The 15,991-nt window shown below is 32.4% G+C and overlaps 2 protein-coding genes across 3 annotated transcripts in view; both read right to left on the bottom strand.

The window, feature by feature from the left end:
• The window catches only part of LOC146536296 (dopamine receptor 2-like), a 107,244-nt gene that overhangs the window by 16,192 nt on the left and 75,061 nt on the right, over window positions 1-15,991 (bottom strand). The gene's annotated exons all lie outside the window — the stretch shown is intronic.
• LOC146536297 (uncharacterized) lies at window positions 7,236-8,564 on the bottom strand. Its single transcript, XM_085189917.1, has one exon. It carries the CDS (start codon window positions 8,547-8,549, stop codon window positions 7,833-7,835), a length of 717 nt encoding a protein of 238 aa, XP_085046043.1. The 5' UTR covers window positions 8,550-8,564; the 3' UTR covers window positions 7,236-7,832.

The following is a 15,991-nucleotide window of genomic DNA, read 5'->3' as shown; positions in this document are numbered from 1 at the left end:
CTGGGAAAGTAATAAAATATTTCAGATTGCCTCTCAGTTGCCATATAATGGGAAGTTTAAAGTGGTTGGTTGGGACTATTATTTTTTTTTATATATGTATGTGTTATTTATGAAATATATGGAAATTTAATTTTTTCACCGCGCTGTATTTAATGGATGAATGTAAACAATAATTGACCCAAGAAACATTTTTCAGGTTCACATTGTATCCTCCTTATAAAAGAGTAGGCACCAGGAACTTAGTGTTAAGATATTCCGTTCCCCACATTCCACCGTTGTTGAGTGACCAAATTCAACGCCATGCTTTTATGCCTTATTACCAGAGCAAATAAATGAAAATATTAAATATGTAGCTTCGTGAAGTATGACTAAAAATAATGTGTACCCAGACAAAGTTGCAAGCAATGACTAGTTATAAATAAATTTGTACTAAAAAGCAATTTTCAATTCTTAAATATATTTCTATTACTTCCTTATATTATAGAAATAAATCGATCTGAACGAGCTACTAGATTCAGCTGTTAATTTACACTGTGAAATTTTAATCTTTAAATTTGCAAGTAACATTGTAAGAGTAAATAAGATTTATTTAATATCAATAAATTAATTATAACTTTGGTTGATATTATAATATTTAGTAAAAAAAAAACACAACTTGAATAAATATTATGAAAAATAAGTAATTGTATCTTAATATTTATTTATTTACTTATATTGCATTAAGACGCCTTTGGACCAATCCAAAGCCAGAGTAAGAGCTGAACGAAAAGAAAATTGCTTTAATATCTCAGTGAAAGTAACAGAAAACGCAAAAACTTTTTTTTACTAATAATATTACTAAATCTTTTCATGCCAAACAGAGATTCTTATAGCGTCTTACCAAGAATGATTAATAGTATAAAGTTGATGACTCTGTCAAAACGTTTTTCCAGGTTGCCTCTGTGAGTGGCATTATGGAAATGAGGATTTTGTCATTAGTCGGGAAATTATTAATTACTCTCAATTCTAATCTAACTGAACTTGAAATCATTTAAATTTCTATAAATTACATTGATTTAGTAAGAGGTCATCGTGGTGATATGGTACAGTGGTGCTGTAAACGTGATGGTAGTAGATTCGAACCACCCCTAGGGGACTACAAAAAAGGGGTGGCGTTGAGTTTCGCTATTCATCTTAAAATACGGCAATATATAAGATTCCGTGCAAAAATATAAAAACCTAAATTATAATCATTCTTTTCTATAACGTAAAATATATTTCGTCTTTTAAATATTGTTAAAGATGGCATCGTGAGGCGCAGGGGCACTAGGGTGTCACTGTAACACGAAGGTTGCTTGTTCGATTCCCATTCGGGAGCATTAATTATTATTTATTAATATTTTCATTTCTTCGCTCTGGTATCGAGGCGAAGCGCGGTATTAATTTGAACCAGTCACCACAAAATGCCTTCAGAATCTGGCGAAAAGGAGCAGAGTGTTTTAACACTAGACTTCTTCTATCCTCTCCCTCTGCCTACCCTGGTGTAGCGTAAATTGAGAAAAAAAATAATGAAACCTTCATATAATACCGCGCATAATACCTAATTAATATTACACAAACAAGTACACCTTTAACCAGTTTCAATATAAGCTGTCATAAATTATTATGAAATGTTAGTGTTCGCTGTATTTACAATGAAAATGTATGTAAATTAGAATAACATTTGAAATTCATGCTGAAATTCGATATTCAGCGTTAGTTCTTCGATCAGTTTGCCATTACATATACCGGTACCATATAGCGGTGTTCGCTCGTGGGCGTGACGACAGAGATGTTACTCGAGTAATTAATTCAGCTGAACGATTTCATTTATCTCCTATAGCCTGTATGTAGATCACACTTTGCCTTCTTTAGAACCTTCTAAAATTATCACACAAAATTACAATTTACAACAAATTACATTGATGGAAATTAAATTATGGTTATATATTTAGAATTTTATTGATGGTTCTATGAAGCCGCCGTGGTGCAAGGAATATATTATTATTTATGAAAATTTTCATTTCTGGTACATAAGTGCTTATTAGTGTACCTATATCGAAGATTTTATAGTAATTTTATAGTAATTTCTAAATATATGTCAACTATTGAGTGAATATCTCTAAAAGTATATAATAAAAGGATAGAAAAGTCGATTCTGCACATAATCAGCTTTACACTGTATCACGCACTCAGCAGGGTAGGCAGGGAGAACCTAGTGTTAAGACACTCCGTTCCCCACTTTCCGCCGAATTCTGTTGAGTGGCGGAATTCAACTGCGCGCTTTCTCTGGATACCAGAGCGAAGACAGGGAAATATAAATTTAAATAAATAATTTATTTCCTATAGTGGAAATCAAACCCACAATCAGCGCAACCAATTCTGAACATGAAAGATATAAAAGAAAATAATTCGGTTAACATATCGATTACGGAAACCAAAAAACCACTCGGGAGAATTCTCGTATTCTATAAAAACTTAAATCACTAGAAATAAGACGTATTCTGGGTGAAATGGAATGTGTTTGACTTAGAGCGATGGTTGTAGCGATGCCTTAATTTCACCCAAGGGAATAAGAATTTCCCTGGGTGAGAAGTAGGACTACTTGCTGGTTCTTTAACTAGGCCAAAGAAATAAAAGCTAGAACTTTTACTCGTCTTGTCTATTAATGCTAATGAAAAGGTTTTCAACTATGCTCTATAGACATAGTTAAGATACTCCGTTCCCTACTTTACCTCAACACCAGAGCGAAGAAATGAAAATATTAAATATTTCTCAAGTGGGAATCGAACTCACAACCTGTCGCATATACCTACTATTACAGTCACACGCTTATGACCTTGGGTCACGACTGGCCTCAATGTACACCAATACTAAAGAAATGAACAATCTTTTTAGGATTTTTTAGCTTCATGCTTTATTCCACATATAGCAGGTAGGCAGAGAGAGAATTTTTTAAACAGACTTAGAACAGAAGCTGCCTAACTTAACCACTCAATCGGAAACACTTACTATATCGTCTATATTGACGTTTGCGGCGCGTAAGCGCGAAGGTTGTGGGTTCAAATGAATGTTTAATATTCTCATTTCCTCGGTAATAAGACAAAGAGCGGTGTTGTCCGCCATTCATCACATAATGTCTCGAAAATTCAGCGGAAAACGTCGAAAAGAAAACCGGTCAAATTCGAGTCGGACTTGCATACGGAGAGTTCCGTACCTATCAGGATTGTATATCAACAAAATTATAAAAGTGGCCAAACTGAAGTTTGCAGACATATAGATTCATTTTGAATGAAATGAACTACAATTATAAATTTGTAATGATTTTCTCTTGTGAAATAATTGTGTACAATTTTTCCCTTTTTGAATATTTTCCTTTATTTGTGCTACACGTTTTCCTTTCTAGGTCTTAAACCTAGATTACCCTAAAAGGAAAAGAAAAAGATATAACGTATAAATATCTATTTTACGAGTAAAAGATAACTTGTATGAACAAATCAGGATTCTTACCAAATTTTCCCGTTACCACTCGTTCAAAAGCCCGTACAATGTCAAATAAATGTCTGTACATTAAGATAGTATTAAGGTATCATTGTTTCTGTATGGGATGGGGTATACTCGTATACTGTCTTTGCTCGTCCCTTATCTTTCCCTTACATTCCCTCACTCGTCCGTTGAATACGAATGTTCTCATCTCAATCTCAGTATATCGGTGTCATTAGGTACTACAGTATTTTATTTCATATAGTGTAATAGATCTATAGGTTTTTGTTAATATCATTTTAGTTCTGAATTTTTATATGAGGTACATACCTAACCACCCACATGGGTGTGATGTAACATGACGGTTATGGGTTTGATCCCGACTCGGGGAATGAATGAATGTATGAATTATTATTTATTAATATTTTCATTTCTTTGCTCTGGCACTAAAGGAAAAGCCCGGCATTTAGATCTCCCACTCGACGCTCTATGCCTGAAAAAAGTAGGCCAAAAGTGGGCAACGAAATGTCTTAACACTAGGTTACCTCTCCCTACTCTACTTCGTGCAGAATACAGCGTGGAGCTGGTTAATTAAATTATGTTTTCTTTAGCTGTGTGAAGTAATGAGACCAACCTATTAAGTTACTAGTAAAACTAGTACTTGCTTATTATCTATATTAACCGATGTATAATACAGTCAGAAGTTTATTGATATTTATAGCATTAATATTTCAGTTTATTGATATTTATAACATAATATTTGGTTATTGACTATCCTTGTTAATATAAAAAATTAATGGCATTATTTCTTGCAACCAATTGTCTTAGACAGGAAAAGATTATGACATAAGCTTGTATTTTTTTTGAAATCCCAAGATTTTTATAGAATTTTAATAAAGTTGCCTTTGCCGCGACCATTTCAACCGAATTGAAATTAATGAAATAAAAAAACAATAAAGTAATAAAAAAAATTAATAATAGATACAACATAACGAAATTAGGGCAACCATATCCATTTGCAGATTAAATTGTCACTATAGAAACTTCCCCATTGGACAATAGAGGAAACTCATAAGAAATATAGGAAACTTGTATATGGTTAATATATCGCCAGGCCGTGCGTGGTCTACCACAATTTGTGATATTGTCGGTTGACAAAAAGGCGTCCTTTCCTTGAGGCCACTCCATTAGGAGGAAAAGTCGCAATACGTGTTTTTTGAGATTACAATACGAAATGTAAAGCGATTTTCTTTCTTTCTCGCGAAATTTAGGGTGATTTCTTATTTCGTATTTCATTTTTATTGTTTTTATAATTTAGATGCTATTTTTAAGTGAGGCCTAAAGGCTGTGGGCATCAAAAGGCTGGTGATGATGATGATGATGGTATTTTTATGGTTTAAAGTTTAACTTTTACAGACACAGAAGAAAAGGAACTCTATTTCGATTTTGGAAGAATAAGAAATAGGAATCTAGAATTTGAGTCGAGATACATAACGATTTCGGTTTTATCCTCTCCATTAATTTATGCATTTAAAAATCTTTATGACAGACCTACAATATGTCATACGACTTATTACATCTATCAGCTTCACGCTGTATCCCGCATACAGCAGGGTAGGCAGAGGGAACCTAGTGTTAAGACACTCCGTTCCTCACTTTCTGCTGAATTTTGGAGGCATTGCGTGTTGAGTGGCAGAATTCAACGCCGCGCTTTGCCTCGACATCAGAGGCCGGCCGTGATTGTAACGCGATGGTTCTGGGTTCGATCCCCACTCGAGGAAGTGAAATATTTATTTATGTTTATATTTCCATTTCTACTGCATCTATATCTCTCTATTACTTATATTATAAAAATATATATGATTATAAAAATGTTAAGTAATCTTATATAACAATAATCTATGGCCCTACACTGTCGTAAGCTGTGAGTTTGCCAACCTTACAAAAAGGCAAACTAAATACGTTGCCAAATCCAACAAAATTGCTCACATATTTTATTATTACATCTACCTATAAAAAAATTCTTATATTTCAAACTTAAGATTTCTTTTCCTTTATATAATATCTCACGTTATATATACCTAGTTAAATTTCATATAGTATTAAATTTCTCAACTATTAAATCTACATTAATTGTTGCTTGCCGATTCTTATTACTCACGTCTGTACTAGCTACTATAAAAATTAAACTAAACAATTTGTTTGGCTAATTACACTAATCTCAAGAACTACTGTCGCGATATTAAAAAAATGATTTATCTGTCCATTTATCAAGGAAGGTTAGGTTAATTATTACCTTGTTTACGATTACCCTGGTGTGTTTATCGTTTTGATGGGACCCACTGTACCCCCGGCTGGAACTACTTCGAGCCCATTGAATGTTTAGATATTATAGATTTTGTAATATAATAAGTAATTGAGAAGAATATGGTACTCGAGACTAGCCTTCGCGTTTTCTTCTAGTGCCTAATTGCAGTAAAATTATACTTGTAATTTATTTTTTTACTATTGTATAGCAGGATTGACAGAGAAATGAGAGTGTCTTAACGGGAACCTAGTGTTAAGACACTCCGTTCCCTACTTACCGCTTCCCGCTGTATTCTGGAGGATTTGCGTAGGTACTGGGTATTTATAATTCATATTTGATCCTGATAAATAATCAAAGATATCATACACAACCCATAATTATCTCCACTTGACCGCGTGGACGAAGCCGCAGATAAAAAATAACTTATAATATAAGCATTACTTTTCATTCGAACACACTACTGTCGCTTACAATCAACCAGACCACTAAGCTATGACGGTAAAATAGTATAAATATCAATGTAATCTGCAATTACAGTATTTGTATAATAGAACTATGATTTACGACTTTAATTCAATTACAACGTTGTTAGTCAGGTTCGTGAAATAGTTCTACCCTGGCGTTACAAAAACTTTTTGGTGTAAGCGCGACGTGCTCCTTTGTGAAGGGAGTTTATACGTACACTAGCGGACCCGGACGCGGCTACGCCTGCTTGAAATATAAGAATATAATTTCAATCTAGATGAAATGCTAAAAGTGACTATTATATTTATTTTCATAAGGATGAATATCAAAATGACGCGGTAACAAACGCGGTCGCGTAGCGACGACGGTTGTTATTAACATGGCAGAATAAATTGCATGTCAAATTAGAAAGTATTTTAATTTATTAGTATATATGTGTAATGTAATATTATATAGCCTATAGCACTTCTGAAGAATGCAGCTTTCATACAAAACAAAAACATAGTAAATCGGACCAGTAGATCCAGAGATCTTAGCGTTCAAACAAACAAACAAACAAACTCTTCCGCTTTATTATATTAGTATAGATTAATTACTTTTATCTAGATTTGTTTCGTTTTACTTTTAAATTCATTAGTTTTATTTATCCATAATTAATTGTTTTTAGGCTTTTTAAAGTTAATGATATAGTGATCTTTGTTTAAGACAGTTCTTTTACCATTTTCCGCCGAATTCTCGAGGCATAGCGTGTTGCGTGGCGGAATTAAGTGCTGGGTTTTGCCTTTTTTAACCGACTTCTGTAAGAAAAGGAGGTATTCAATTCGACTGTAGTGTTTTTATTCTTTTCTTTGCTCTGAATTCATTCCTCCAAGTGGGAATCGAACCCAAAGCCGCCATTGCCAATGTATTACTTTTATTTTAATACATTATTTATTTGTACGTAATACGTTTTTTTGTAAAATCTCCCAAGATAAATTCATCTTTGTTTAATTTACCTCCTACCTTGGCATTAAAGTCTCCCATCATGATAATTTTTTTGTTATTCGTTTGTATCAAATCTGTCAAATCCTTGTAGAAAATATCTTTTGCTTCTTTTGTATCCTGTTCGCACGGTGCATGTACCTGGATGATCGTAGACGGTTGGATAAATTTTGGTAACTGTATGTTAAGCACTGCAATTCTATCTGATATTCCTTGGAAGCCAATTATTTTATCTTTTAGATACTGTTTTACTAAAAAACCCATTCCATGTGTTCCTTGTTTGACACCGTAAAAGTAAAAGATATATTCGTTGTATTCTCTTATCTCCTCTCCTATTCTTCTTACTTCACAAAGACCAATGACATCCCATTTTATATGACTTATTGCCTTTTCCAATTCCTGTAGTCTATAGTCTGTCATTAGCGTTCTAACGTTTAATGTTGCCAGGTATATTTTGGTATTTATGTTTTGAGTTCTTTGGCATAAGGATGTATTATTGGGGGGGTAGCGGTCTTACATCCTCACGGGGACCCACCGGGTTGAGGACGTCCTGCTTCTGGTTGCTAATATCTAGTTGCTATTTAGTTTGGTTTGTTAAGTTACAAAGTGAATTTGATCTCATCAAATCGAAGGCATTTCTTCTGGTTCCTTTTATTACCGAAGTTTGGCTCGTTAATTTCTTGGCCTTGTTCTGATTTTCTGGTGAAATTGATTGATCTCTCTTTCTTTTTTCTTTATTAAGGTTACCTTCTTTTACTACCAGTTGGTCATATTTTAAATATGCAATGTTTCCTTTTGCGCGTTCCTCTATTAATTTCGGTTGCAATTCTCTTCTTTTTTCTAAAACCTCCTTTGGATAGTCTTCAGTAACATATACGTTCTTTAGGCTCTTTTTCAATTTCAGTATCTCAGTTCGTCTCCAGGTATTTGCAAAGGTAATTAAAACAGGTCGTATTTTGTTTTGCTTGCTAGGACCGATGCGCAAAATTTTTGATACATCCCGAGCGTCCAGGATGATTTTTAAATCTGTTTTGAAAACTTTTTGCACTTCTTGAAATAGTTCTGATGAGGAATGCTCCTTTTCTTCTAAACCAAAAAATAAAATGTTGTTCTTTTTCTTTTCTTTTTCTAAATATTCTATCTTCTTTTCCAAAATTTCGATTTTATCTTTCATGATTTTATTATCTTTGAGTAATGGTTCTAATTTTTCGTTAATTTTTTCGTATATAGATTTTGTTTGTTTGTCCATTTCTACCTTCATTTGCTCGAAAAGAATTTTAAATTGCCCCTCCATGTTTAATTCTTATTTCTAATATTATTCTTAATCTTCTATTTTTTTTTTTTTTTTTTTTTTTTTTTTTTTTTTTTTTTTTTTTTTTTTTGTTATGTATTTTATCTATGCTTTTTTTTTGAGCAGTGGCAACACAGGCTTATGTCGTAAACTTAAATATGGATGACTCTTCTAATGTCAATGTCTAATCGTATAACCTCACAACCGCACACTATATACGATGATAATTTTTGTGTTTCTTCTTTATATTTTCAATGTTTTTGTTCACCAAGGTTACAAATTCAATGTATTGGTCTATTTTACTGCGGCAGTTCTCAGGAAAGTGACGATAAACCACTGTTTCACTATTATTTTGGACGGACGGAGTACTCGGCAATGTTTACAGTTTGACAACCGGAAGCGAAAAAAAAAAAAAACTTTTTATTGCAGTACTGGAAAATATATTCAGGAATTTAGATTGGGACAACTTAGGGTTGAATATAATCGGAGTAAAACTAAATCACCTAAGATTCGCCGATGACATTGTCATATTTGCTGAAGAATCTAGTTCATTGCAAACTATGCTACAACAGCTAAACAATGAAAGTAGAAAAGCAGGCCTATCTATGAACCCAACGAAGACCAAATTAATGACAAATACCATAAAGAACAAAATCGAAATAGATCAAGAGGTTATCGAATATGCAGATGAATACATATATTTAGGACAAGTATTATCTATTAGAGATCAATACTCAAAAGAAATTAATAGAAGAATAAGTAACAGTTGGAAACAGTATTGGTCACTAAAAGAAATATTCAAGAATGAATCGATGCCAATGTCAGTGAAAAGCAAGCTGTACAACACATGTATTCTGCCGTGCCTAACTTTTGGATGTCAAACTTGGCCTGCTACAAACAAAAACAATCAGAAACTTATAGTTTGTCAACGGAATATGGAGCGATGTATGCTGAATATAAGGTTAAAGGATAGATGGACTACTACAAAAATAAGGAAAAGAACGATGGTGAGTGATGTGATACAAAAAATAAAAAAATTGAAGTGGAACTGGATTGGACACACTATGAGAACGAATAAAAATAAATGGACTAAAGATGTAACAGAATGGTATCCTAGAAACGGAAAGAGGCAAAAAGGTCGTCAAATAAAAAGATGGGAGGACGATCCACCAAAAGGATGGAGGAGGTTAACTGGGAACAGAGGACAGTGGAATAAGATGGGGGAGGCCTATGTCGAGAGACAACCTGATCAAAAAAAAAACAGATTAAGAAGAGATAAGATTGAGAATTAATTACTTTTAAATGTTTAGTTTTAGTTTTTAAATTTTATTATATAGTTAATGGTCAGTGAATAAAGGCTTATTTTATTTTATTTTATTTATTATTAATACGTTTTTTTATGTAAAAGGCAAACTAATACTTACAGCATTATAATTCAATTGAGTGTAATTTTGAAAATAAAATAGTTGATTAAGTTCTGCGCTGCTGGTTTTATTCTATCCATTTTTAAACTATTGCTGTAACCATTTTTATAAAGTACTAGCTGCCCGCCCGCGGCTTCGCCTGCGTGAACTACGTTATTATTAATTTCTGTCTCCATGAGTACCTACGTCCTATAAGTGACGTCCATGTAAAATTTGAGACTCCTAGCATTTGTAGTAACGAAGTTTCATACAAACTTTCAACCCCAAAAACAACCCCTTAGAAGTCGAATATTGCAAATTCCCGTCTTAGCGAGCACCTACGTCCTATAAGTAACTCCTATGCAAAATTTGATATTCCTAGCACATGTAGTTTCTGAGATTTCGTGATGAGTGAGTGACCTTTCGATTTTTTATATATAGAAGATAAATATTTCATTCATCTTTAGATAAGGAAAGATATTAGGTTGACATATAATTACAAAATATTTAAGGTTTCTGAGCTAAAAATTGGTATTGAATATAAAGTGAAGACCGTATATCGTATTATACTCGTACCGCGTAATTGAATGACACGTCTATATCACTTATATGGAAATCTGCGGATTAATGCTTTTATCAAAAAATGAAATATTTCCTTGAATATTTATATCTAGACGCCATAGTGGCGCAGGGGCACAATGGTGTGACTGTAGCGCTGCCGTCGTGGGTTCGATTTCCACTCAAGGAAATGAATTTTTATTTTTTAATATTTTCATTTCTCTCTGGCTCTGGCACTAAGGCAAAACCCCGGCGCAAAAAAACGCAATGCCTTGAAAAACTCGAAGGAAAATGGGCAACGGAGTGTCTTAACACTAAGTTTCCTCTACCTACCCTGCTATATTCAGAATACGGCGTGAAAGTGAATTATTTTTTTTATTCTTAAAAAAAATATCAATAAATTAAATACAACGAGTGAAGCATATTATTTTTAATATATTTTTTGTTTTAATTCTAAAAATATGAATATAATCAGGTCGTCAATTCAAATCGACTTACAGAAATACTTTATTAATTATGTTTTTAAGAAAATTAAATAAATTTTCATTGTAAAAAAAAAAAGATAATTTAGAGAGAATCTTTCCGCGACTCTAAATTTAATACTAGTACAGGGTTCTTGTAACACAGGTTTAAGTTTCAAATAATATAATTAATGCATAGTCATGTTAACGAAGGCATTTACATAGCATTTGTTAGGAAACACGATATACCTACCCATTTACAACGGCACATGAGCTATCAAAATCGCAAGAAGCTTAGAAATTTTCAAATTATATATTGAATGATATCTAGCTGAGGACGTCGTGCCCCAGGGGCAGAATGGTGTGACTGTAACGCGGCGGTCGTGAATTCGATATCGACTCGGAGTAATTATTTTTATTCGAAGCCAGTCAAGGCGCTGGGGCACAAAGTGTGACTGTGAGACCGGACTGGTTGTGGGTTCGATCCCCACTCGAGGATCCTATAATATTTATATAAATTTATGTTTCCATTTCTTCGAAGAAATGGAAATATATGGGATTCTTTATGGCTTAGCCATAATCAGTCAATCCCATCTCCATTTTAGCTATCGAGAATGTCGATTTCCCAAACAACAATTTATGAAAGTTTATTAACTTTAAATTTATCATTGGGAACAGACCCCCATTTTATATTGTACTTAAATAAATTTTCCACACTAGTTCCATATGTCATTGAGGAGATTCAAAGAACGTATCTGGATTATAAAATAATACATAATACTTTTAGACATGCGGCACCACGGCACTTGGGAGACAAAAGATGGCTTATACCTTCACGTGAAATATCTGAAGAGTTCTTGTACGGAATTTAAGATCGAGCTGAATGTGTCACATAAGTAAAACAGCTGTAGAAGAAATATACGTTTTGAAATTTTAACTTTTTATATATACCAATATAATTATTATATTTAAACTTGATATAGACATGAATTGATTTTAATTTATGTTTTTTTTTTTCTGAAATACAAATTAAATAGGAGCTGTTTAAATTTTATAACTTTAATATTTAAAATATCTATAACTATGGCCTCTATGCGCACGAGAGTTTACTGCGAGCAACATCAGTTTTTCATTTGTTTCTTTTTTTCTGTTTTTTGTTTAAGTTAATTTATCTTTGTTTTTCGTTTTATGTTTTTAGTTAATTAATATTTTGAAGTAATAAAGTATTAAAATAAATAAATAATTAATTAATTAAAATCGACTTGCTTTATATATGATAAGATTTTAATTCATATATCTATACTTATTAAGTTTGTTTGTTAATCTAACATGATATATACGGTAAATCTAATATTTATCAGGTAATTAAGGAATACTAATGGGAGCAATGTTAGTACAACCGATTTCAAAGCTAGGTGGATGTGGAATATGCACCTACTGTGTTTGTATGTAGACAGCATCGTTGGCATTTCCGTGCTGTTTCAGTAATGCATGTCAATAAATCATTATATTATATATTTGCTGTTATATATTCGTATATTCAAAGGGCGCAGGACTGGACGGAGTGGTGAGCATTGGGGGAGGCCTATGTCCAGCAGTGGACTTTAAAAGGCTGATGGATGGATGATTCGTATATTAGTATTAATTGTGACTTCTGTATGAATCAGATAAAAAAATATATGGAAGTCAAATACAGAATGAAGTGGAAGGATAATTTTATTAATGCCACGCCGTGTATAAAAACACAAATTTTATATAATTTAATATTAGGGTCATAATCAGAAAAAGTGCACATTTTGTGTCTTTTCTTGTCCCGCTACTTTGAATGCGTTTTAAAAATACAATTTTAAAGATAATTTAAATATTTTGCCATTTAAGATAAATTTACTTATTAACTTAAAGATTTTTGTAATATTTTAAATGTATTAAGGCTTTTAATAGTATTTTTTGTTAGTTGCAAAAAACTTTTCAAAATGCTTCCATACAATTTTTCGTGTCCCATTCACCACTTTACTTTTTAAAAATTGATTTGTTACGAATGTTTATGGTTTTATTTGATTTCCGATATGTTTATATTACTTTACTTTATACATAATATTAAATAGAACTACTTTTATTGATACATTATTTAATAAATAATATATATTAATTAAGTAAATTTGTCCCAAAATATTGTCTTTTTGTTACTCAGGGCTAGTAACGTACAATTAAAATATGAACGCAATTATTTTGGATGGTGTTTAATATTAGTTTTTATTGTGGCACCATTATTCGAAAAGTCAATGCTGTTGTAGCTACAACCAGTAGTGTTCTCGCAGCAGTAGAGGGGTTCAAATGTTTTAGAGGGAATGCGTAAAATTACATCTCAGGGTTATAAACGGCTTTTATTTTGGTAAGTATTCTATAATTTCGTTTTCTTGTTTATGTTATTTGCTTCTTTTTACAAAATCTCAAAAAAGAACGTCAGTGCTTGCACATGCAACACGTGGCTTATGAGCAAATATTTAAAAAGGTTAGAATTTCTCAGACTTCATTCTCAATTTCGTTATATTTCGTTACGTAACGAAACTGAGAAAATATGAAGCCTAGTTCACAATTACGGTACCAATGTTTTCTTATATATGTTTATAATAAAATTTTATCGAACCGGTGCTTGTATATGGAAGATATATATATAAGAAAAAAAAATTGCTGGCATATGAAAAAAAGTATTAGTGACTTTTCATAACGTAAAGTAACCAAAATTAATGATTTTTAAGTTTTTTTGCTTATTTGCTTGTTTGTCTATGTGTTTGTGCACGCTAATCTCAGAAACAGCTGAACCGATTTAGTTAAAATTTATTTTTATTCTTTCTGAAATTAGTTGTGATTTTGTGATTTTTATTTTTTGATATATATTTTTGTATTTTCAGCAAGCGTAAGCTCCTATGTCAAATGCTGAAACAAATGCTTTTTTTTTAGATATAGAGAACGTCTTAAAAAGACCAATCCTATTAAATATGAAGATATGCGGAATAAACACTTACAAAGAATTAAACTTAATTCCAATGATAACGACTCAAATTTTGATATATTTTAAAGTGAATTTAATTTTATCATTAACTTTGTGATCTCTAACTAGAAATATAAGTTTATTACGTTACGAACTAGCATTATTATATTGTTAATATTCTCACTTTGTTATGTTTTCTGCTTACATTTATAATCTGTTAATTCAACGATTGAACCTTTAAAATTTTGATCTGTGTCTCATTAAATAAAAAAAAACAATAGTTTTATTCATATAATATCGTTATTTTGTTGTGTATAATGCCTTATGTCATCAGTTTCGTAACAAACTTTATCAGTGTTGTTACTTATCAGTTACGTTACGAATTCGAAAATGTCCACTTTTCTGATTATGACCCATTAACATTTCTGGTTAAAATTACACCCTTTTGGTTGAAGTCCGAAATATTATTGCAATTTAGCAATATCAATCCATTTTTCTTAGTTTTACGTTGTGTCCCGCATATAGACAGAGGGAACCTATTGTTAAGACCTTCCGTTCCGCTCCGCTCAATTACTATTCCTTTGAGCGGAAATCGAACCCAGAAGCGCATTTTTTAAATATTTTTCTTAATTTATAAAAGTAAATTAAGAAGCTTCTCAAAATTTATCAAAACATTCGAAATATCCATTTCGTTTAATATAACATTGGTAATAAGGGTTTTCGTATTCGTTTGACCTCAAAACACACTTTTTAATTTCAGAAGGGGACGTCAAGGGATATATAATTTTCCGTGCGACTTGCTCTGGTAATTGCCTCCCAGCTAATCGGATACTACCAGATGTAAGTGATATATATAAGTGTTTTCTTTTTTTAGACCATTGAGTCGGTCAATTGAGTGAACTATTACGGTAGCGCACGTTTCTCGTCAATACTTTTACAGTAAAATTCATTTATGTATGTGTATTATTGGTGCCAATCGTAGCGCAGGCCACAGAGTGTGACTGTAAAACCGACTGGTCGTGAGTTCGATTCCCACTTGAGGAGAGGAAATATTTATTTGAATGTATATTTCCATTTCTTCGCGCTGGTGTCGAGCGTCGGCGTTGAGTTCAGCCACTCAACACGCAATGCCTCCAGAATTCGGTAGAAACATTTTACGGATTGGGGAACGGAGTGTCTTAACACTAGGGATAGGGAGTGATATATGCGGGATACAGCGTGATTCAAAAAAATAGAAATTAAAATATAATTTTCTATTGGATAATCATACGAACGTACCAAAATATTTCTTTTAATAAATAATCAGAATCATTCATTCTTTTTCATTCATCTATAAATCTATTAAATCTAAAGGCAAAAAGAAATCTATATGAAATCGCCACATATAGCTAGCTATAGTGTTATAATACGAAAGCCATAAATTAAATGTCCTTTCAATATCAAAGAGTGAAAATAGCAAAAAATCATATAATGTGAAGGTAGTAATGTGTAACGGACCCGAACAACGAGAGGGTGATGGCTCAGCGGTTTCTTCAAAGGGAAGGTGTGGCCAGGTTAGGTCGTGTGAATTAGATTTATTATCCCTTTAGTGATTCATTATTTTGTAATAATTATTGTATTTTTTTAAATATATATAATATAATTGTGTAATTATTAAAAAATAAATCACCTTCACGCTCTATCCCGCACACAGCAGGGTAGGCAGACGGGAACCTAATGTTAGGACACTCTGTTCCCCACTTTCTGCCGAATTCTGGAGGCATAGCGTGTTGAGGGGCAGAACTCAACGCCGTAATTATTAGTGTATTATATAAGAAATGTGATGAAGTCGTTGCTTAGCGGCATAGGGATGACGGTAAACGCGACTGTTATGGGTTCCATTCTCACTCAGGGGATTGAAGTTCTGGTCATTTTTCAGTATTTTGTCCTAATAACAAGTAAATAATTTTTATCATTTCACACATAATAAAGTACTTTACGATTTTGCTTAAAATATCGGGCTTTTCATATTATGTAAATATTTAATAAGCA

Source organism: Heliconius melpomene, chromosome 9, assembly GCF_056956725.1.
Source record: "Heliconius melpomene rosina isolate 202511_hmr_F chromosome 9, ASM5695672v1, whole genome shotgun sequence".
Lineage (NCBI taxonomy): Eukaryota > Metazoa > Arthropoda > Insecta > Lepidoptera > Nymphalidae > Heliconius > Heliconius melpomene.
The sequence above is the reverse complement of the archived record's forward strand: the minus strand, read 5'-3'. Positions and strand labels throughout refer to the sequence as shown.